General features: G+C 36.6%; 4 protein-coding genes across 8 annotated transcripts; 1 reads left to right on the forward strand and 3 right to left on the reverse strand.

The window, feature by feature from the left end:
* On the reverse strand, positions 1-2,324 carry LOC142524659 (putative pre-mRNA-splicing factor ATP-dependent RNA helicase DEAH4). The gene is made up of 3 exons (XM_075628712.1): positions 2,116-2,324; positions 868-926; positions 1-62 (listed from the first exon to the last, which is right to left on the reverse strand). Exons 1-3 carry the CDS (start codon positions 2,322-2,324, stop codon positions 16-18), a joined length of 315 nt encoding a protein of 104 aa, XP_075484827.1. The 3' UTR covers positions 1-15.
* LOC142524657 (uncharacterized) lies at positions 2,117-14,606 on the forward strand. 5 transcript variants are annotated; one of them, XM_075628706.1, is made up of 11 exons: positions 2,117-2,393; positions 6,319-6,537; positions 6,890-6,972; positions 7,090-7,225; positions 12,200-12,690; positions 12,799-12,846; positions 12,973-13,147; positions 13,244-13,356; positions 13,449-13,545; positions 13,616-13,835; positions 13,975-14,606. In XM_075628706.1, the coding sequence occupies exons 2-11, from the start codon at positions 6,327-6,329 to the stop codon at positions 14,540-14,542; spliced, it is 2,142 nt and encodes a 713-aa protein (XP_075484821.1). In that variant the 5' UTR covers positions 2,117-2,393; positions 6,319-6,326; the 3' UTR covers positions 14,543-14,606. The 5 variants fall into 5 exon arrangements, with proteins under 5 accessions (XP_075484821.1, XP_075484822.1, XP_075484820.1 ...); XM_075628707.1 differs by lacking the exon at positions 2,117-2,393 and adding an exon at positions 5,625-5,814; XM_075628705.1 differs by lacking the exon at positions 2,117-2,393 and having other exon boundaries at positions 5,832-6,537.
* Positions 14,607-14,773: 167 nt separating this feature from the next.
* LOC142524658 (uncharacterized) lies at positions 14,774-16,548 on the reverse strand. The gene is made up of 5 exons (XM_075628711.1): positions 16,097-16,548; positions 15,549-15,705; positions 15,341-15,391; positions 15,150-15,242; positions 14,774-14,936 (listed from the first exon to the last, which is right to left on the reverse strand). The coding sequence occupies exons 1-5, from the start codon at positions 16,267-16,269 to the stop codon at positions 14,874-14,876; spliced, it is 537 nt and encodes a 178-aa protein (XP_075484826.1). The 5' UTR covers positions 16,270-16,548; the 3' UTR covers positions 14,774-14,873.
* Positions 16,549-17,204: 656 nt separating this feature from the next.
* On the reverse strand, positions 17,205-19,317 carry LOC142525220 (pentatricopeptide repeat-containing protein At1g33350). The gene has a single exon (XM_075629421.1). It carries the CDS (start codon positions 19,260-19,262, stop codon positions 17,688-17,690), a length of 1,575 nt encoding a protein of 524 aa, XP_075485536.1. The 5' UTR covers positions 19,263-19,317; the 3' UTR covers positions 17,205-17,687.
* Between the last annotated feature and the right edge of the window lie 2,207 nt (positions 19,318-21,524).

The raw sequence follows: 21,524 nt of genomic DNA on the forward strand, positions 1-21,524 counted from the left end.
GCCCGGATCTCCACGCTATCTAGTCCAGCCTCGTTCTCTTCTTGACCCTGATCCTATCCCACCTGTTGCCATGCACACATACAAACAAGACAACAGCCGGATAACTCCGGTGAGAATTACATTCTCAGTATAAATCATGTATACATGCAATCATAAAAACAATGTAACCGCATATAACAGATATGTCTAACATGTATTCAAATCAGAATATAAATCTATATCAAGAATAAATCCTATTCTAAACATGTACCATCATCAGGAACATAATCAATATGTACCATATTCAGGAACATAATCAACATGAATCAATATAACTGTCAATTAGACTCATGACGTCACATTTAAGACTAGACTCAATCCTAGTCTAGGGATCCCGGTTTCCAAATGTGGTATTCCTATATCGAATTCCGTAATAGAAGGAACTATGTTCCTATTACTCGATATAACCAAATATGGTGTTCCTATATCGAATTCCGTAATAGAAGAATTCCAATCCTATTACTCGATATAACCAACATCCGGTGTCCTGACCTATCCTGTCATGGACTGTAGCTCTATCGCTAATATCCCATCTTGAGACATCGTGCAATGTGCCCGTGACGATCCCGCCACTGTCAGGCACTTCCGTCCCAAGATGTCTACACTATCCTGTAACATCGTGCAATGTGCCCGTGGCGATCCCACCACTATCAGGCACTTCTGTCACAAGATTACTCGTCTAATACCTGCTATCTATAATTCAAGAGAACAAGTATTATATCGATCAAATCAATGCAAATATCAATACAATAAAGTAAAGTATGTGCTTTAGGGAAACTCAAGTACATCCTACTTGAGTCGATGTCCCAATACCACATTGACTTATACCTTTATCTTCTCGGTCTGACGGAGACGAAGTCCTGAATTCAACTCTGTCCATTCTCAATCTGGTAATAACAATACCGAACAGACACAATATCAATATATAACTCAATTCAGAACATGTTCTGATCAATACTCAAATCAACATACTATCTGATCAATGTCAATCGACATACAGTACAACAATACAATCTCAGTCAATCGTAAATCTGGTCAATATCAATCTACTGAGGTTTCGACGACATAACAATACAGTCTCGATAACCCCGTAAATCCCAACATCTCAGAAATAATACCAGAACTCATAATCAATACCGGTATAACTCATAATTTCAATGATAATACAAATCTGATATCGAATCTCAGTCAAATCGACTCCAAAATTCATAACAATTACATAACAAGTCCGTTTCTTAATCTGACTTCGATTCTATGATGTCTAACATGTCAAGAACATCATATATGAATCCTATTCAATTCTGACAATGACATAATTTCAAAGCATGTCAAAACGTAGCAAAACTTACGTCAAGTTGTAGCCTACGTCGATAGGATTGCAGTACTGAAGTCAGATTATAATTCGGACGGACGGATTTCTCACAAAAGGCGTAAGGATTTTCAACACACATACAAGAACCTTTCCTCGATTCTTCTCTTCGTTTTCCGCTGGGAAAGTAAAGTATATATGTATATATATATCAAGTTGCTCGGTTAATGATACGTGTCTATTTTTTCATGAATTTCGGTCGGCGCTCGGGCGGTCGCAAGTTACCGCTCGGGCGCGGAGCCTTCTGCCCGATACATATCTTGTTAAACACTGGCGCTCGGGCGGTTAAAGATTGCCGCTCGGGCGCCAGACTTTCTGCCCAAACTCCAATCTTGCGATGCATTGGCGCTCGGGCGGTCACAAACTACCGCTCGGGCGCCGCATCCTCTGCCCAAAACATGCTCCTGTTGACCATTGGCGCTCGGACGGTTATTTTCTACCGCTCGGGCGCCAATAGTTCTGTCTAAAAATTGCACCCTTCGTATGTTTTGGCCAATCTGGTCTCGTAATAGCCCGTCTATAATTATATCAATTCATAATCAATAATCTCATATTAACAGAATCAAAATCTCGGGCATTACATGTCATCTCTAGGTAGTTATTATCATGCCCTCACACTTAATAATACAGTATAGATTTTCATCCACCTCGATTTCCTCGTTTTCCCACGTAATAAGCTACGCATTAAACAATAAAAACCAAGTTACCGAGACACCGAAACAGCAGCAACACGACGACGCTGAGTGACGGCGATGCAACCTGATCGCGTATACCCTTTCCGATGAAGAATTTGGGAAAGCTGAGTGCTTTTACCCGAACCCGTTTCACCGATTATCACGGCTACAGGGTTGTTATCCACTGTCTCCGCAATTTTCTCTTCGAACAGAAGGATCGGCAGACGCGCCTTTGATTCCATCCAGTTCCACTCTGCCAGGGTTTGTTTGAGCTGACCGAAGGGGAGGGATATTCAAGAATTGGAAAAACGGTATGAATGATAATCATCTTTTATTCAGTCATTGTATTGCAAATTTTATGTTAAATTATTTCGTTTTTTTTTTTTGGGGTTTGTTTTACGGTTAGTGAAATTTTATTTTATAAGAGAGAAAATTCGAGAAAATTCGTTGCTACATTCATGCGATTTTATTCAAATTTATAAGGTGTATGTGGATTTAATAGTAAATTCAAATATATTTGAAATAATATATTAATCTTTCAAGATTACAATGGGTGTCTTGTCCTTGTTGTCAGTGCCAATAACTATATGATATGAACAACGCAAATTGTTTGAAGTTGTGTTTGGATAGATGAGTAGGTCTTTTGTGAGACGGGTCAACCCTACCGATATTCACAATAAAAAATAATATTCTTAGCATAAAAAATAATTTTTTTCATGAATTGCCCCAATAAGATATATGTCTCACAAAATACGACTCATGAGACCGTCTCACACAAGTTTTTGTATGGATAGAAATATTCGATTGTTTTCATAAGTTTACATCGAATCCACTTATTAATAATTGATATTGATGTAACGATAATCGTTATGGACTTGAAATATATTTGAGAGATGTAATGTTTCAAATCATTTTTCAAATCTCTCCAAATACAACTTAAAAGGTTGTCTAATTGCTAAAGTGGGAGTGAGGGTGTCAGCTGCATATGTCAACATTTGATATGAGTATGTCAATGAACGAAAGAACTTGGAGAAGGCCAGAAGAGAAGCCTAGGGATGCAGAGCCATATGGTTCACCCGACATGCTAAGATGTGAGTGAACCCGAATGGTGTGCTAGTTTGGAAGAAAAAATATTCCAGCATTTTTTTGTCAGACCCTGTAAACAAACCTCGCACTCCTGAAGAGGAGATGAGTATCCATCCGGTCGAGATAACTCCTATGCGGTGGTAACGGGATGGATGGGACAAATACCAGGCGGTCATCGGTTCCATTACAACATCTCAAGAACACATGCGAAGATGTGCTCGGTTCTAAAAACCGTGATGAATCATCGATTTTAAGCGGATTTAGTACGAGGTTATGAGCAAAAAAATATTTTTAGTTTTTACTATAATTTTAATTATGTCAAGTCAATCAATAACTCGAAAGTGGTTGCAAATGATTGCTCGAAAATGGGTAGAAATCAGCTTCTGAAATTTAGAAAATGGATAGCACCTTCCTACCTGAGTTTGGATAGATTTTTAGCTTGGAATTGACAGCAATGTTGCTCAAATATGTTGTTATAGGGAAACTTGAAAATAAGGAGAGAAATGTTTTGTGTTTGATACAATTTTGATGATATTTATAGGCTAGAATGGGGAGGGCTTCTAAATGGTTTTTAGCATGTGATAATCATCTTTTAATGGCATTAACACTCATTATTTGGCTCTCACATGCTGACCAAGAAGCTGTTCAAAAAATTCAGATCTTAAAGGTCATTAGTGGCTGACAATGATGATCAAATTAGTTGTAAATTGTGCTTCAAATTTTTGAAATGAAGCTTGATGAGGTGCAGATTTGTTTGTTGCGTTTGGCTATCAATGTAAGTAATTATTGGGCTAAAAATGTGAGGTATTCTTTGGTTTAAAGGTTGCAAGTTTATTGAACTTTAAATTGATATTGTATTGGGTTGAGTCTTCACGAATATAACTAATTTTATATTTCCTTTCTAGTGTATCTATATATCACTAGATTTTTTTTTTTGAAGGACTAGAAGTATCATTAAAAATGCTGAAAGTGGAAGCTTCTTTTGACTAAAAATTTGCATGTGATCAAATACAATTGATTGGTGCCTTACTATGATGGTGGGATAGAGCCTTACCTTCCAACTTTTTCATCAAGCACAAAACAAGATGAGTTTATATCATATATGGATAGCCATTATTTTACAAATTTTATAGTGTATTTTTTGTATATTTTTATGTGTTTGTATATATGGACATTAATACATGTAAGGCTCTTGCATTTATGATGGATCTTATTATTATCATATATCTTTTATTATTGTATAAAGTAAGAGCGTCTAACTGTTACTAGTATATATATCTATTCTATTCTATTCTATATTATAATAGTTGAGAGAGTTAGAAAAACTATTTGAAAATGACATTAAAATTTCTTCTTTTTTTACCTTTCTCTTCGACACCAAAAAACTTTTTTTCCTACCATAATATTATTACATTTTTTTATTGAAATTAAGTTGATATTGCGTGTATCTCAATCGCTAGTGTGTATATATATATGTGTGTGTGTGTGTGTGTGATGACGATTATGTTAATAATATATTAGTGTTATTTAAATTAGAATGAGACGTGATTGCTTCAACCTTCTCTCTCCGCTGCATCATTATTAATTATTTCAACCCCTTTTTTATCGGTCATTTATACGAATTTAATGCAACCAATATATTGGACAGTGGGGCTCTTATAATTGATAAGAATTTTGATGAATTTTAATAATTGATAAGAATTTTGATGAGTGATATCTATCTTATAAAATAAATATAAGCATGAAAATTGAAGTGTTTTTACTGAGGAAATCAAGTCAAATTTCACTTCTTCGACAAAATTAAAATACAAGTATAAGGAAAATTTCACGTATCATAATTGAGTGAAAAAAATAAATATTGATATTAAGGAAGTCATGTTTATATTTTTTTAATTCATATTTTCATATTTTTTTGTCATAAATCGTTGTGATATGTATAATAATTTTTATTATACAAAAATTTATGTGAGACGGTCTCACATGTCAATTTTGTTAGACGAATATTTTATTTGGGTTATTCATGAAAAAATATTATTTTTTATATTAAATGTATTATTTTTTAATATAAATACGAAAATGATTGATTCACCCATCACATGAATAAATATCCTTGAAAAAAGTGATGTCCAATAAATATTTCTTGTATATCTTGATATTTATCTTGATATTCATTTTGGCATTATCATTCCTTTTTCTGGTTTAATTACTAGGATTTTATATATATGTGCGAATAAAAGAATAAGAACTTAAAGCAAACACAAAAACTCTCGTGAGACGATCTTACGGATCAATTTCGTGGGTCGAATCTCTTGTTTGGGTCATCTATGAAAAAATATTACTTTTTATGCTAAGAATATTACTTTTTATTTTGAATATTGATAGGGTTGACCCGTCTCACTCATAAAGATTCGTAAGACCGTCTCACGCAAACCTGCTTTAAAGCAAAAGTAGATAACTAAAACCTTGGGGACTTTTCTCCACGCGCGGCAAACGCATCTTCTTCTTCCTCCTCCTCTTCTGAATTTTCAAGCTTTTGGACTTTCTTCCGCTTACTTTAGCTTTCTACTCAAACAAACAAGGAATTCCATCTGCGAGAATAAACAAGATTGTAAGAAGCACAAGTCTCTTTTGTTCTTCAATCTTCTGGTAAAAGACTCACTTCTTTCTTCGTGTCTGTTTCTTGTTTCTCGTAGTTAGCTCAATGTAGTGGATTTTTCATTGATAATTATGGATGCAACTGTGATGTTCTGTGTTTTTTTTACCATTTCTGTGTTGTGGCATGTGGGATAGCTGGATGCTCGATTAGTGCTTGGTCCTCTAATGGTTTGTTTCTTTTTTGGAAGATTTTGCTGAATCGTGAAATTAAAATTGCGATTATTATACAGTGATAATATGATATGATTCTTTATTTGGGTACTTTGCAAATGCGGCTATTTTAGTTTGATTGTTTTCTCTTTGTTTTTGGTCTGCTTGATTGGTATAGTCTTTACGGTAATTTTTTGAGGATGTATCCGCTGGGCAACCCAAGTCAATATACTGGAATGCCATTATTTTTCTTTAGTATCACTTGATTGTTTTTGCTCTTTTGTTCATCATCCCAGTCAGAAAAAATTCAAGAAGAAATCAAATGTTTTAATTGATTCTATGTAGTCTCTGCAATGGGGATTTTGAGGATCATCGGGAAGTTTCAGGGACTCCATCACATCGAAGCAAGAAGCGATGCCATTGTTTGCGTTTCTTACCTTCAAAAGAGAGTTTTGTCAGACTGTTCTAGCAGAATCTATGCTGAAGATCCAATCTTCTTGCCAGTCTTAATCGTGGGTGCCGGCCCTGTGGGCCTTGTTCTCTCAATTCTTCTTACGAAATTAGGTATTCCTATGTCGATTACACGAATTTCTTTGGTTTTATTTTCAATTCTGTTCCGAGGATTACAAAATTTGAATCTCATTTGCCATTTTCAATCAAATTAATGAGCTTTTTAAAAAGACTATCTGGCATGTAGATAATGAACAATAGGTTGAGAATTATTCTAACATATTTCTTCCTCTTTTACCAGCTTTACGATGTCCATGGCTCTAAATTGTGGGTTCTCTGGGTCAAATTTTTTTATCTGTTTCTCATAACCGAAAAGATCGTGTTTAGCTTTGGTCTAGCATGCATCAAATTTTGTTTTAAAGATGGAAATAACTGTGACATTTCTTTGCCTAATGGTGTTCTTTAGGGGTAAAATGTGCGGTTCTGGAGAAAAGCAAGGTTTTCTCGAGACATCCTCAAGCTCATTTCATCAACAACAGATCCATGGAGGTTTTCTCATATTTCTTTTGTTTGTTTGACCTCGATGATGCAATTGTGAATTTCTTGAAACATGTCGAGGATTCCAGTAATGCAAAGCTTTTGTTTTGAGTAGATCGTTTATGCCAGGTGTTCCGGAAATTAAATGGTCTGGCTGATGTAATTTTAAGGTCTCAACCTCCGGTGGATTCATGGAGAAAGTTCATATACTGCACTTCTTTAACGGGTCGAATACTGGGTTCTGTTGATCATTTGCAACCACAAGGTACAAGTTGAGTTTTTTTTACAAGCCTTTATATGAAAAAACTGGAGTTTTCTAGATGAACAATTGTAAGAACATTTTGTATATGTGCAACATGTGGTTGGTTTTAGACATTATTTTCAATTTAAAATTTTACAGATATGGGAAGCAAAATTATATGTTTCTTTAAGAACAAAATTATATGTTTTGAATGTCAAAGAAATGGGATATCACAAAAACCCATGACTCTAGGACATAGGGACTTCCGTAAAATGATTAAAATATATTATCCATTGCCATGCTGTTTACACTGTTTACACTGTGGATAGTTGTATTTATAGTAAATACAACGAATAAATAGATGACACATGGCATCGTTGTTGTAACAACAATGGCAGACACTCGTTCGCGTTTATTCGTTTGTTAGGTTGTGAGTGCGCATTCATCATTATCTTTTTGATGGGCCAAACATTGATCATTTAATCATGGGTTTCGTTGTTGTTGGGCCTTGAATATTTGTTCCCTTAACTTCCTCCATCATGCTCAACAGTGGATTAGGAAAAACTCTGAGATTGGAATGTAACCTGAGAAAAAAAAACAGTGGTCAATGATTTAATGAAAATGTCCACTGTTTGATCAACAGCCGGGACTTGGCGAACAAAGAGAGACTCAGATAACATTTTTTCTCGTACAAAATGCAGATCAAGATCAAAATGCTTTGTGCGAGCATGGAGAATTGGATTCACACTTAATGCAATGGTGCTGAGATTATCACACCATATTATGGGAGTTGTTACTGGCAGAATGTGAAGTTCAGATAATAGGAATTTAATCCAAAGGATTTCCGTTGTACCATTAGTAAGACTTCGTTACTCCGCCTCGGTACTAGAACGAGAAAACCACGGCATGTTTTTTAGAGCTCCAAGAAATAGGGTATTCCCAAGGAACCAGCAAAAACCAGAAATTGATCGTCGATCATCAATATCACTTCGCCAGTCAACATCACGGTAGCCAACAAGATTGAGATTAGTGGAAGAAACGAGATGTATACCGAAGTCAAGAGTGTCCGATTGCCCGTGAGATATACGCTTGACAGCCTTCCAATGTGTATGAAGAGATCTTTGCATGAATTGACATACTTTATTCACACTGAAGGAAATATCAGGTCTTGTAATCGTGAGATATTGAAAAGCTCCGACCGTGCTTCGATACAAGGTAACATCCTCGAAGACATAACCATCATGTGCAAATAACTTGATGCTGGTAATCATAGGAGTAGGCAAGATTTGGCCTTATCCATTTTTGTTCTGGCAAAAGATTCCGTGCGTACTTGGTTTGAGTAAGGAGCAGAGATTGGTTAGGATGTTTAAACACTTCGACGCCCAAGAAGACTGACAGAGCACCAAGATCTTTAAGAGAAAACCGATTAAGTAACTGAATGATCAAGTCCTGAACATGGGATTTATCCTTTTCTGGGATTAAGACGTCATCCACATAAATAAGAACATAGATAATAGAACTTGAATTAAATTTGACAAAAAGAGATGTGTCTGCTTTAGACTCGGAAAATCCTATTGATTTAAAAGCATGTTTGAGTTTGTCGAACCACGCACGAGGGGCGTGTTTTAATCCATAAATGACTTTGTTCAATCTGCAAACAAGCTAGGATTTGTCTGACTCAATCTCAAAACCTTGAGGTTGACACATGTAAACTACCTCATTAAGACGACCATGTAAACATTATTAACATCAACTTGACTAATATTCCAGCCCTTGGAAATTGCAATGGTGAGCACAAGTCGTATAATGGTTGGCTTGACAACTGGACTAAAAGTCTCAGTATAATCTAAACACATAGTTTGAGAGTACCATTTCGCCACAAGACGTGCTTTGTACCGAGCAATAGAGCTATCGGGATTAGTCTTGAGTTTAAAAACCCACTTGCTACCTATGATAGGGGTGTTGTCAGGAGCTTCAACAAGGGACCAAGTCTGATTTCAGAGAAGTTCTTGATACTAGTTATCCACGGGTTGACGCCACTAAGAAGCTTTTGCCTCATGAAAAGTCACGGACTCTCAAGGTATGAAACAACTTGTTACAAAATTTTAGACTTGAAAATTCCAAACTTGGATCGAGTCATCATCGAGTGGTCGTTCTTGGAAGAAGAAGCAGAGTTTGAGAATTCCAAATGAGGGGATGGAGAGTTGGTAATAAGGGGAGAAAAACTAAGAGGACATGAAGAGAATTAGGATGAGAGGACAAACAGATAAGAGTGTGAGTTTTGAGGTATGCTAGAAGAGGTGATTTGTGGTAAGTAAAGTAACAAAGTGTTCGAAGAAGACGGGTGACCTTCAGGAGGAGATTGAAACATATCGTTGTAAGAAACACCAGCTAACCGAATTTAATATTCCTAGAGACATAAATACGACAATCCTTGTTGTAACAAATGTAGCATTTATGTGTATCACTATATCATAAGGAAAGACACAGTTAGAGCGGAATTGAAGCTTATGGTTGTTGTATGATCCGAGACATGGAAATCATAGACACCCAATATCTGGAGTGAAGAAAAATCTGGAGTTTTGTTGTAAAGAAGCGAGAGAGGACATGTCCGTGAGTACCACATGTCGGAAGTCTATTGATAAGATCTTAACATGTTTCTGAAATTGAATTTCAACATATTTCTTAAATTGAAGGAACACTGAATACATTTCAGATTTGAGCTTTGGGAAATAAATCCAAGTGAACTACTACCATAAGCGTCAACAAAACTCACATAATATTTAAATCCATTTCTTGATACGGTATGAGCTGGACCCCGAACATCCGCATATAGTAGTTCAAAAATTGCCGAGATTGAGTTAAAGAAGAAGCAAAAGGCAATTTGTGACTATTTCCAAGTTCACAGGCCATGCAAAAAATCATGGATTCATTTATGTAAATGGAGACATTGCAAGAAGATAAATTGTACTTAACAATTGATAAACTTGGATGATCTAGTCTAAGGTGCCACCGATCTAGGAGACGAGGAGACGCGTTGATTGATGACTGGTGTTGATCTTTGTTAGTAGAGGAAGAAGAAGAGGGGATGCATTTTGCTGAAAAGGTTGACGGAGGGAGAAGCTTTCCAAGACTAAACTCGTACAAGCCATCATGCAAACTCCATTTGAGAAGAATTTTCTGAGTTGCTAGGTCCTTCACTAAACTGGGGGTGAAATTCAAAGAAAACACGGTTATCTCGTGCAAACTTGCCAACACTTAACATGTTTTTGTTTATTTGAGGAACACAGAGAAGATTTGTTAACACAAAGTTGCGTGAAGAATAAGGGATAATAAATTTGGAATGACCAAGACGAGAGATAGCCAAACCTACTCCATTAATCATTTGAAGCTTACCTAATACCACACTCCGAATATTCAGAACCAAATGAGAGATTTCCAATTTCTTGAGTGACATGGTGTAACGCCTCTGAATTTGGGAACGACCACTCTTCCAGAGAAGAATCAGAAGTAGTGATGCTGAATGCAGTGGTGTTGAAGACAGATGTTGGATGTTGTGGAGAGGGCTTATGTTGTAGATATTGTGGTGTCCTGCCACTACCCACACCCTTGGCATTGGGACATAAGCTTTCTCGAAACGATAGTAGCATATCTGTTCTATGTGACCAGTAACACCACAGATTTGACACACAAGACGAGCGTTGTTCGGTTGCCAATCTCGTCCCCCTCGCATATTTCTGCAACGGCCTCATCCTCATTGATACGACCCTTTGGATGGTTGAAAGTTCTTCAGAGAAGTTTAAGTTGAAGCATGAACAACAGGAGTAAGACTGCTGCCATTGAGATTATAGGTCTCAATGCTGCCTTCATGCGATAGGAGTAATGCACTGACATCACGCGAGGTGGTTGATGTGAACCACCACCGAGTCATACTCGATGCCTACACCTCCAAGGACATATAAAATCTGGCCTTCTTCATTAATGGGTGCCCACAACAGCAAGTGTATCTATATAGTTTTTCATATTGCTAAGGTAGTCTTTCATGGTCATGCTACCTTTCTTGAGTGTTTGTAATTGGAATTCGTAGTGCATTACTCGTGCTTTTGATCTTGAAGCGAACAGACAAGTGACTCTTCCCCGAAGTTGGGTTGAAGTTTCACACCCCACCATTCGGCCCTGTACTCCTTCTACCATAGAAGCTAGAAGAAACGGGAAAAATAGTTGATCTTGCCGACACCAAGAGATATAATGGAGATTGATTATTTCTACCCCGCCGTCGGTGGAAACAAAATGAGAAGGGATTGGTGGATTGTCAAGGATGAAAATTTCAAGCCCCGAGCCTCGGATGCTAGCCAGAACTTGTAATTTCCACAGCAGGTAGTTATCATCGGTTAATTTCACCAAGGTAATCTGATTTGTTGGGTTAATGATAAGAAGATTGGGATTAGGAACACCGTTGATAGCTGTTGAGGATTCGGAATTGGCCTCCGCCATTTCTGGCTCTCGATATCAAGCTAAAAAAAGAACTTTTGTAAAATGATTAAAATATATTCACTGCCATGTTGTTTACACTGGATAGTTGCATTTATAGCAAATACAACGAATAAATAGATGACATATGGCATTGTTGTTGTAACAAATATGGCAGACACTCATTCACATATAGTCGTTTGTTAGGCTGTGAGTGCGCATTCATGATTATTTTCTTGATGGGACAGACATTGATCATTTAATCACGGGCTTCATTGTTGTTGGGTCTTGAATCTTTGTTCCCTTAACTCTGTAGGACACATGATGTGAATTTGATCCCTCACTCAATTTTCCTTGTTTATTTTCTTTCCTCCATCTCGAATTTTCTGTAACTTCTGAACTTTGTTGGTTCTTGCTATCTCTTTGCTTCATAGAATTCCTTTTGGTAAATCGAACATAGCCAAAAACGCCATAAGATATGTCTATCAGTAGCCTTTTGAGTTTGTCTAAACGTTGTTCAATATGCAGATTTTGACAGGACTGTCAGTCCAGTTTCTGTTGCTCACTTTTCCCAGTATAAACTCACAAAGTTACTAACTGAGCAGCTTGAGGACATTGGTTTTCATATTCTAAGTGAAGGGTCAATGATGCCTGATGAATGCAAGACTGCAGAGCATGAGATATTGTTGGGGCATGAGTGCACAGCTATCAATGCCACCAACCACTGTGTCAACGTGACAGCGTCTGTGATCAGGGAAGGAAAACCCGTAGAGAAAAATTTCCAATGTAATTTCCTTGTTGGCACGGATGGTGCTGGAAGTACGGTGAGAAAACTCATGGGAGTAGGCATGAATGGTGAGAAGGATTTGCAGAATCTTGTCAGCATACATTTTAGGAGTCAGGACCTTGGGCAATTTTTGATAAACGAAAGACCAGGCATGTTGTTTTTTGTTTTCAATCCTGAAGCCATAGGTGTTATCGTCGCTCATGATTTGCTGCAAGGGGAATTTGTGCTGCAGGTGGCGTAAGTTCCAACATGAGTTGGGAGCTGTATATTGATTCTTTTAATTCTACGATGCTGTTTTTTCTGCTTACACTTAGAGTTTCCGGCATTATCGATGTTGCAGGTACCTTTTTACCCACCTCAGCAAAAATTTGAAGATTTCTACTCCAAGGTACTTTATTTATCAACTGTCGTTGTTAAGTTCCTTGGGTTGACACTTCAAGTACGCTTGTTAATTCTTTTTCTAGTCACTCATTGTTATTCACTTATTCTTATTTAAAAAATTTACTGTTTTCAGATGTGTGAAAGATTAATATATAAGTTGGCCGGCCGAGAGCTTGCAGATGTAAGGGTGTTGGATGTAAAGCCATGGGTGATGCATGCTGAAGTTGCTGAGAAATTCTTAGCTTGCAACAACCATGTGATACTTGCAGGTGATGCAGCTCATCGCTTCCCACCTGCTGGTGGTTTTGGTGAGTATTCTTTTTGCATTTTAGGAGTGTCATTATGTTAAATTGTAACTTTATGTTAATTTCGAAGAACTAAAAATCGTCAACGAAAGTTTTCAGGTATGAATACTGGCATACAGGATGTTCATAATCTTGCATGGAAGTTGGCTTATGTACTCAAGGGAATCACACCACCATCATTTCTTTCCACTTATGAAACTGAACGTAGGCAGGTATGACTCGAATGGTTTGGATTACACTGGCGTCTCACTTCAAGATTTGATTTTTTATGGCTGCTATATCATGGGAATTCCTAAAATGTCAGATTGCTACCTATAATACAGCATTAAGTGTCGAAAACTTTAAAGCAGCAATGGCTGTTCCTGCTGCTCTTGGTCTTGATCCTAGTATTGCTAATTCAGGTATATCAGTGTAGTTGAAGTTTTTCGCTTGTATTGTTGCATAACTCAATTATTTTTCGTTTATTTGCAGTGCATCGAACCTTAAATGACACCTTAAGTTCCATCTTGCCTTCTGATCTACAAAGAACAGTTTTGGATGGAATTTTTAGTTTAGGCCGTTTGCAGCTTTCAGATTCTCTTCTGAATGACTTTAATCCGCTTGGATCATCACGGCTTTCTAAACTAAGACTGATATTCGAAGAAGGAAAAAGCCTTCAACTTCAGTTCCCATCCGAGGACCTTGGTTTCAGGTCAACTTACATGTTTCATAGGCCTTTAAGAATTCTGAATTTTCCTCCAATGAAATTCTCTCCTATAATATTCATTTTCCCATACCTTTTATCTGGCGTTTCTTGATGAATCATTCTTACTTGAAATCATTAATTTTAGGTATGCTAAAGGTGCACTGATACCCGACAATGATAGTTTAACAAGGGCACCAGAACCACCAACAGGACGTAGGAGGGACTATGTTCCGTCTACTGATCCTGGATCGAGACTGCCTCATATGAAGATTAAACTACTTTCTGAACTACTATCTAAGGATGTTTTCTCTACCCTTGACCTTGTATCTGTCTACAATCTTGAGTTTCTTCTTATTATAGCGCCAATCAAGGAGTCCTACAATCTTGCAAAAGCTGCATTTAAGGTATCTGAGGAGCTCAAAATTCCACTTAAAGTGTGCATTATGTGGCAAGAAAAAGACACGGGAGAAAATGGCAGTAGCGAAGCAGCACTTTTACCTTGGACAAATTTTATTGACGTGGTCGAAGTTAAGAGTTCCCAAACATCAGAATCGTGGTGGGATTTCTGTCAAATGACTAAAAGTGGAGCCATTTTAGTGAGGCCAGATGAACACGTTGCTTGGAGGGCAAAGTCGAGAACCAAGAATGATTCTTTTTTGGAGCTCAAAACAATTTTTTGTTCTGTTATCGGATTAGATTCCAGCAGCATTTAATGCCATTTATATTCCAAGATTTATAGGAATAAGCACAACATAGTAACATGCTCAAATTAGTCTATCTAATGATGCAAATTCTACCTATTCACTCGTACAAATTTCTTAACGTTGATATTTACATTTCACAAAACAGGTAAAATCAACAAATTTAACCATTAAACTGATCTTCTTCTTGTATGACAGTGGAGGGTGGTGATGTTTCAGAAAATGACATCTCTTGACTAAGTAGTTGCCGACTTCAAAATTTGGATTTGAGAATCGGTATCCTGATCTATGGAGTATTTCATCAATGAAATGGCGACGGGTAAGATTTCGATGCCTAGCCAGTTTAGCCAAAGATCAAATGGATTATAGTTGCTGTGACAAGTCCCAACAGCGCACCAGCAACAACCTGATGTGCAAAAGAATCCCAGTACTCAAGACACAGTTTACAAAGACGTTATATTCCGAAAACAATAATGGAGGCTTATCCAGAAATTTTCTTGGAAAAAAAATGACAATGTATTTACTGTTTGTCACCTCGTTCCCTTGTTGAGGCCGCCGCTACCAATACTAGTTATAGATTGAAATTTAATCCTGTAAGCATAAAAGCATTAAACTGAACCTGAAAAGGAGTATGGCCAAGAAGTTCGCGGAGAGGTCTGCTCACAGCAAGAGGATGCTCAGCTGGAAGTTCACATACTATCTGATTCAGAACCTGAAATTTCCATTCAAACCATAAAAACAGTATATTTGTCACTTATCCAATTGCCACACTATATTCAGTCCTATCGATTTCTAGAAATACAAACAGACCTCAGCTTGCCGTCCAGCATGTAATCTGACACCAGTCGCATCATACATTACCTGTCAAGTTGACAAAGGAATTAGATATCAGTAGATCCAATGGGGGGCGCGGGCGCACGAGCACAAGTCCTCCCTCGTTTGAAATCTTGGTTTCATCATGGTTTCTTCCAAGACAGGGGGTTTTAAAAATAAGGGAAAAAATGGAATGAGATCATACCACACAAGCCAAGATTAATGCAATTGCAAATGGTGATCCTAGAAAGCCATCTTGTAAACCAACAGCCACTGCAAGAGCAGTCACTGTCGCTGAATGGGATGATGGCATACCGCCAGATCCAACGAGTTGCTTTATGTCCCAACGGTTTTCCTTATACCTGAAAGATTATCATGTTCAACGGTTTCAAGAATCTCATCAATATATTGCATAATAAACCTGTATTTATTTGATTTTTGCAGCATCGAATATCAACGGGATGCTGTCATTTTTCTTAAATGTTGTCGTGCACGAGTGTGAAGATATCAAGGAGTAATTAATAGTCAAATTCTGAATTTGTTCGACTTCTTTTCTTCATACAAGAAACCAGATCAAAACAATTACAGATCATGATTCCAAGATTTCTTGAATCAAACGAAAACCATGATAATCAGAGAGCCTACATAAGGATCAGAGTTACAGAAAAATACAATCCCTAGGTTTCTTTTGAATCAAACAGTACACCGACACTCAAGAGACAAAACACGCTATCTAACGAATGAAAGCTTTACCATAGTAACACGAACTTGGATCCCTGGGCAATGACAAATGCGAGAAAAGCAGAAATTAACCCGTAGTTCGTGAAAACGGACGACGGATCATTCGCGGATGGCGCTGCTGTCACCGAAGATGTCCCCGTTGAATCTTGCATCAACCCAACGGTCGAAGCTCCCACTTCATCCATCACCAATTCTCCCCTTGTCTTTTCTTCTCACAATCCGTGAAATCCACTAGTTTACACCGTAATTTTTTTCTGGGTTTCGATTATAATCTCTTTCTTTTCACTCTTCGATTATCGTCTCATGCACGTATCTGTTAGAGCGAGAAGCAAAAAGTGAGCGTACGTGATTCAACTAACAATTTGTCAGCTAAATGATTTCGTTTTCAAGTGAATATGCCATTTATATTTGAGCACGGTGCCTCGAATATACTCTTCTCCCTATGGGATCTTGACGTTTTTCCGATTTAATTTAATAATGGGTCGACTCTTGGATTATCTACTACATTTATACACATTATTATTTCGATATAAAAATAATATATTTTATTTGAATTATTATTTATTAATTAATTACACAAGATATGTATCACGTTAATATATATATCTTTTTTTTTCATATTTTTCGTAACAATAACTAATAAAAAAATGATATTTTTTGAATGACCTTTCAGTTCAAATTCCGAGTTTGCACAGCCCAGGATATATGAGTTACGAGAACAGCCGTCTGATGGAAAACTAGCGTTTTAACCTCCACGCAATTGTTTTGGGCTTCAATCCTTAAACAAGAGGGTTCATCAGAGAATGATTCATTGAGTCGAAACCCTTTATGGGTGATAATCGGTAGATAAAAAAAAAAACAAACAAACATTGGTCCAAGAGGAGGAGATCATGGGACACGGGTTCGTATTATAGACAGGATTTGGATTTGCATCCTGATGAGGTGCTTAATTTCTAGGGGCACCAACCATTCGGACGAAGAGTCGGGGTCGAAGAACTAGGAATGATATTTTAGACACAAAAAAATCATTAATTGGATCGGACCGCTAGAACGTATAATGGTTCTTGGAATAGTTTACAAAAGATTATCACAAAATCGACATGAGATACAAAATCAAGGAATTTTTGTTTTTTCATTTTTCTTAAGTGAAATTGTATTATTGATCAGTTCAGATCATTTATTTACACAGCGTTGAAATTAAATCAAAGCAACTTGCAACCAAAGGATCTTCCCATTATCATAATTCCACTCTCTTAGATCTTACCTGCTAGAAAAGGCATTCGTTAACTCCTCTAATCATCAGATGGAACAAGGAAATAAAATGGCTCTCCTAAGATATCCACTGGATGGTTTTGGAGGACATTACAGCAGGCTGGTTTTCATAATGTCTCTAAGGTTTACTGAAACCATGACGTGATGTCCTGGCCCTCGTCGAATTGAAGGAAAAGAATAAAGGCCTTCGCAAGTATATGAAATCAACCCTTTCAGCAACTTGATGTAATCATTTCCGTATACTGAAAACAGATGGGCAGTACTTACTAGCCGGACTCGATGTGTAGTATCTCACTTGTGAGGACTTGTGGTGGAAAGCATGATGTATACACTAAGGTGAGTCAGCCAGACATTCCAAAACTGCATAGATTTGCTCGGTTCTAGGATGAGATTTATCGACACAATAAAAATGATGAACTTGGTTTTTAACCTCTATCCAACTGCAACCAGGCGCCTCCTTGTAAGTATACTCCCGAGGCATCTTTTTCCCTTCCTGCACCTCATCCCGTTCTTCCATTTCCAGACACAAGTTAGCCAAGATTGCACCATGACCAAAATTCTTGGGATTGATCTCAATCAAATTTTTAACTGCATAGTCAGCGAAGTCCGCACATCTATGAATCTTACAGCCATTAAGCATCGCACCCCAGACAACCTCATCAGGTGGAATCCTCATACCCTCCACCACTTGCACAGCCTCTTTTATTCGACCTGCTCGACAAAGAAGATCGATCAAGCACCCATAATGCTCAATTTGAGGCTCAATTCCGTACTCATGAATCATCATATCATAATAATATAGCCCCTCAACAACCAATCCGCCATGACTACAAGCATTTAACAACCCAATAAAAGTTACTCCATCAGGCTTTACTTCATCTGTCCTCTGCAGCATCTCTTCAAAAATGCTAATCGATTCCCCAATTTGCCCGTGTAGCCAACAACAATTTATCAAAGAATTCCAAGACATCAAATTTGTTTCTTTGGTATTATTAAAGACCATTCTAGCCTTCCCATAATTCCCACATTTTCCATACATATCAATCAAACCATTTGTGACAAATAAATCCAAACTCAGCCCATTCCGACACACATATCCATGAATGCACTTCCCCAAATGCAGCAACCCCGCTTTCCCAGAAGCTGACAGCACAGACACTACTGTAACTTGATTAGGCCTGTTCCTTCCAGCCAATCCCTCCTCAACTATCATCCTCCTGAAAAATTCAATAGCCTCTGAAAACAACCCGTTCTGCACGCACCCTGAAATTATACTATTCCAAAATGGCGTATCTCTAATACCTTCGGGCATCTCATCAAACAGCAAAACCGCATTACCCACCAGTCCCACTCTTGTATATCCCGAAAGCATTGCAGTCCACGACATCACATTCCTATCCGACATTTCATCGAACACCTTCCTCGCAGCACCAATATCAACACAGTACCTCGAGTAGGCATCCAAAATCGCCGTTTGCACAGCCGGGGTTTCACCATAACCCGATTTAACCACCTGGGCTTGCACCAACTCCGTCCCATGCCTCTTCAAAACAGCAGGATACGACTTCAAAATAATGGAGAACACGAAATCGTTAGGCTTTGACCTGTTTTCACGTAGCATGCGACGGTAAAGGAGCACTGCGGATGCATGATCCGATAACGGTGCGTATGCCGTGATCATGGCGGCATATAGGTAAATATTAGGGGAGTTGAATTTATCGAACAAGAGGCGAGCATACCCAAGATTGTAGAGATGAAGCGTGCAGAAGCGGATGAGTTTGAATGCGTAGAAATGGGTTTGGCCATGGCCGAGAACGATGAGATGAGCTTGTAGCTGTTTGAGGTGATTGAGGTTACTGCAATTATCGAGGATTGACAGTACATGCCTGTTGAGGGAGGAAAGCATGTGAAGACCATGCGGACAGCACCCAAAGTAACTGCGTGTCAAGGTTCGTGTATTTATAAAGTAAACGTGAAAATTGCTTTTTCGGCGTTCAAACTTTGGTATACTTTTTGTTCCCTTGAGATGTATTATTTAAATTTTAAATTATAAATAATGTAATATTATATATTATATTATAAATCAATTTTATTTTATTTATCTTGCTAAATTTATTCATTTCAATTGAATTTTGAAATGACTTCTCCTTTTAGCATCATATATGAGTTGAATCCTTCCAAGATGTAATGTTCGTTTAAATTTATATTTGTTCGTTGTTATAAACTACCTACATAAGAAAACAACGAGAACAATGTGACATTAAGTTTGAAATATGTCTTTCATGATCGAGAAATTCTTCTATTTGTACAAAATTTTAATTATTACGCATTACTAATGTGATAATTTTCTTCTATATTACAATTCACGAATACATGATAGTATAAAATGTCCCGTAATTGAAATGATTAAACCAATTCTAAATAAAGTAACCATCTTATTAGAAGACAACTTATAAAATTTATTGACATTGTTTTGGAATACACATATTAAATGTTGATAAAAAATAACTTTTCTAATTTATACATAATTTACTTATGATCACATGTTTCATTTTCTTTGCGGAATAATAGGCTGTTGTGTATATTATGAAGAGATTTTGTAAATAAAATCACAATCTATTTGGATAAAGATATTGATGAAACAATTATTGTTATCATTCAAATGCGTTAAACACATGTCATGTCACAAAATTGTTTGTGAATATGGGTTTAGACGAAATTACTGAATTTTTAAAAAATTATTTCTCATTAATTTTATTGAATGTGATTTAAAAATATTTTTTTATCACATGTTAAAAAATTATAATATATAGCTTCTCGAAAATTAAAGAATTAAATATGTATTAAGGTTGGTGGTCGACATCAATACACTAAACACGATAAACATCATTTCATTGCCTTGAGCTAACACAATCTAAAATTTTGATATATGATAGTGATTATTAGCCAAAAAAATTAATTAACATGCGTTGTATTTAAGAAAGTTTTTAAAAAATTAACGAAAAAATAATTTTTATTTTTTTAAATTTAAATATCTATTCATTTTTCACTAATTTTTAATAATATCATCCCGTGCATCGCACAGGTTAAATACTAGTATTTTTAAAACTGGAGTTTATAGAATTCCTTTGGATATTAAAAGTCAAAATCAAAATTTAATAAAATTATTGTATTTTTATGATTTATATTTTTGCACGTTATATGCATTTATATATTTTAATTTAATTTTTTTGTAGAATTAGAATCGAATGAGGATGAAATTAACAGTCACGTGTAGGTGGAAATTGAGAAACTTTGCTAAGCTGTGGAAAGAATTTAAGTGGATTTCAATCAATGTCATTTTCAATTGATCAATATTTTCACTATTTGCAAAATAGCTTAATACATGATGAGATGTGGTTTGATAAAAAAAGCTATGTTGAGAGAACATCAGAATCTCCTAAATAATTTGAACGATCAACAATGCCAAGTACATAATACGTTTATAACTGATGTTGATTCGAATACAGGATATATTTTCTTTGTATATGGAGGTATTGCAAAAACACTTATTAGAAAAACTCTGTCTGTTGGCTTGAGATCAAATGAAGAAACTGTTTTGAACGTGACATCCATTGGTATAACATCTCTTCTTCATTGCTCATTCTTGCTTTTTAATTCCATTTAATCCTAAAGATGAATCAACATGCAATATCGTACTTTTGGAGACATTGCAAAATTTTGAAAGTGAGGAAAAACCTGAGACTGCGGAATTTGAGTTCTGATCAAGAATATGCTGAAACGAAATAATTTTCGGATTGGATTGCTAATTTAGGAGATGGAAAAAATTGGAGAAGCAAATGATGGTTATGCAACAATAGATATTCTTTATGAACTTTCAATGATCATATTGCAACAATTGTTGAGAGCAACATATCTGTTGTTTGGAAATATTGTCAGTGATGCAACATATTTTCAGCAAAAAGCTATATTGACCTCGACACTTAATGTCGTTCAGTCCGTTAATGAATACATGATTTATATGAAACATTCAGAGAGAAGATTGTATCTAAATTCTTATACAACTTGTCATTCAAATAAAAATATTTATTTATTGCATGACATGCATACCCCTAAGTTCTTAGACACAATCAGGTGTTCTGGAACACCAAATCACGAGTTAAACTTG

This window comes from Primulina tabacum, chromosome 14 (assembly GCF_025594145.1).
Source record: "Primulina tabacum isolate GXHZ01 chromosome 14, ASM2559414v2, whole genome shotgun sequence".
NCBI classification, from domain to species: domain Eukaryota; kingdom Viridiplantae; phylum Streptophyta; class Magnoliopsida; order Lamiales; family Gesneriaceae; genus Primulina; species Primulina tabacum.

Coding starts and splice junctions, on each gene's coding strand:
- LOC142524659 (XM_075628712.1), bottom strand. CDS start 2,324: ATGGAATCAAAGGCGCGTCTGCCGATCCTTCTGTTCGAAGAGAAAATT. Junction 927..2,115: donor GCTGCTGTTTCGGTGTCTCG/GTAACTTGGTTT, acceptor TGTTATTACCAG/ATTGAGAATGGACAGAGTTG. Junction 63..867: donor GTCAGACCGAGAAGATAAAG/GTATAAGTCAAT, acceptor GCATGGCAACAG/GTGGGATAGGATCAGGGTCA.
- LOC142524657 (XM_075628706.1), top strand. CDS start 6,327: ATGGGGATTTTGAGGATCATCGGGAAGTTTCAGGGACTCCATCACATC. Junction 6,538..6,889: donor AATTCTTCTTACGAAATTAG/GTATTCCTATGT, acceptor GGTGTTCTTTAG/GGGTAAAATGTGCGGTTCTG. Junction 13,836..13,974: donor TCCGAGGACCTTGGTTTCAG/GTCAACTTACAT, acceptor CATTAATTTTAG/GTATGCTAAAGGTGCACTGA.
- LOC142524658 (XM_075628711.1), bottom strand. CDS start 16,269: ATGGATGAAGTGGGAGCTTCGACCGTTGGGTTGATGCAAGATTCAACG. Junction 15,706..16,096: donor TCCAAGTTCGTGTTACTATG/GTAAAGCTTTCA, acceptor ATAATCTTTCAG/GTATAAGGAAAACCGTTGGG. Junction 14,937..15,149: donor TTGGCCATACTCCTTTTCAG/GTTCAGTTTAAT, acceptor TTTGCACATCAG/GTTGTTGCTGGTGCGCTGTT.
- LOC142525220 (XM_075629421.1), bottom strand. CDS start 19,262: ATGCTTTCCTCCCTCAACAGGCATGTACTGTCAATCCTCGATAATTGC.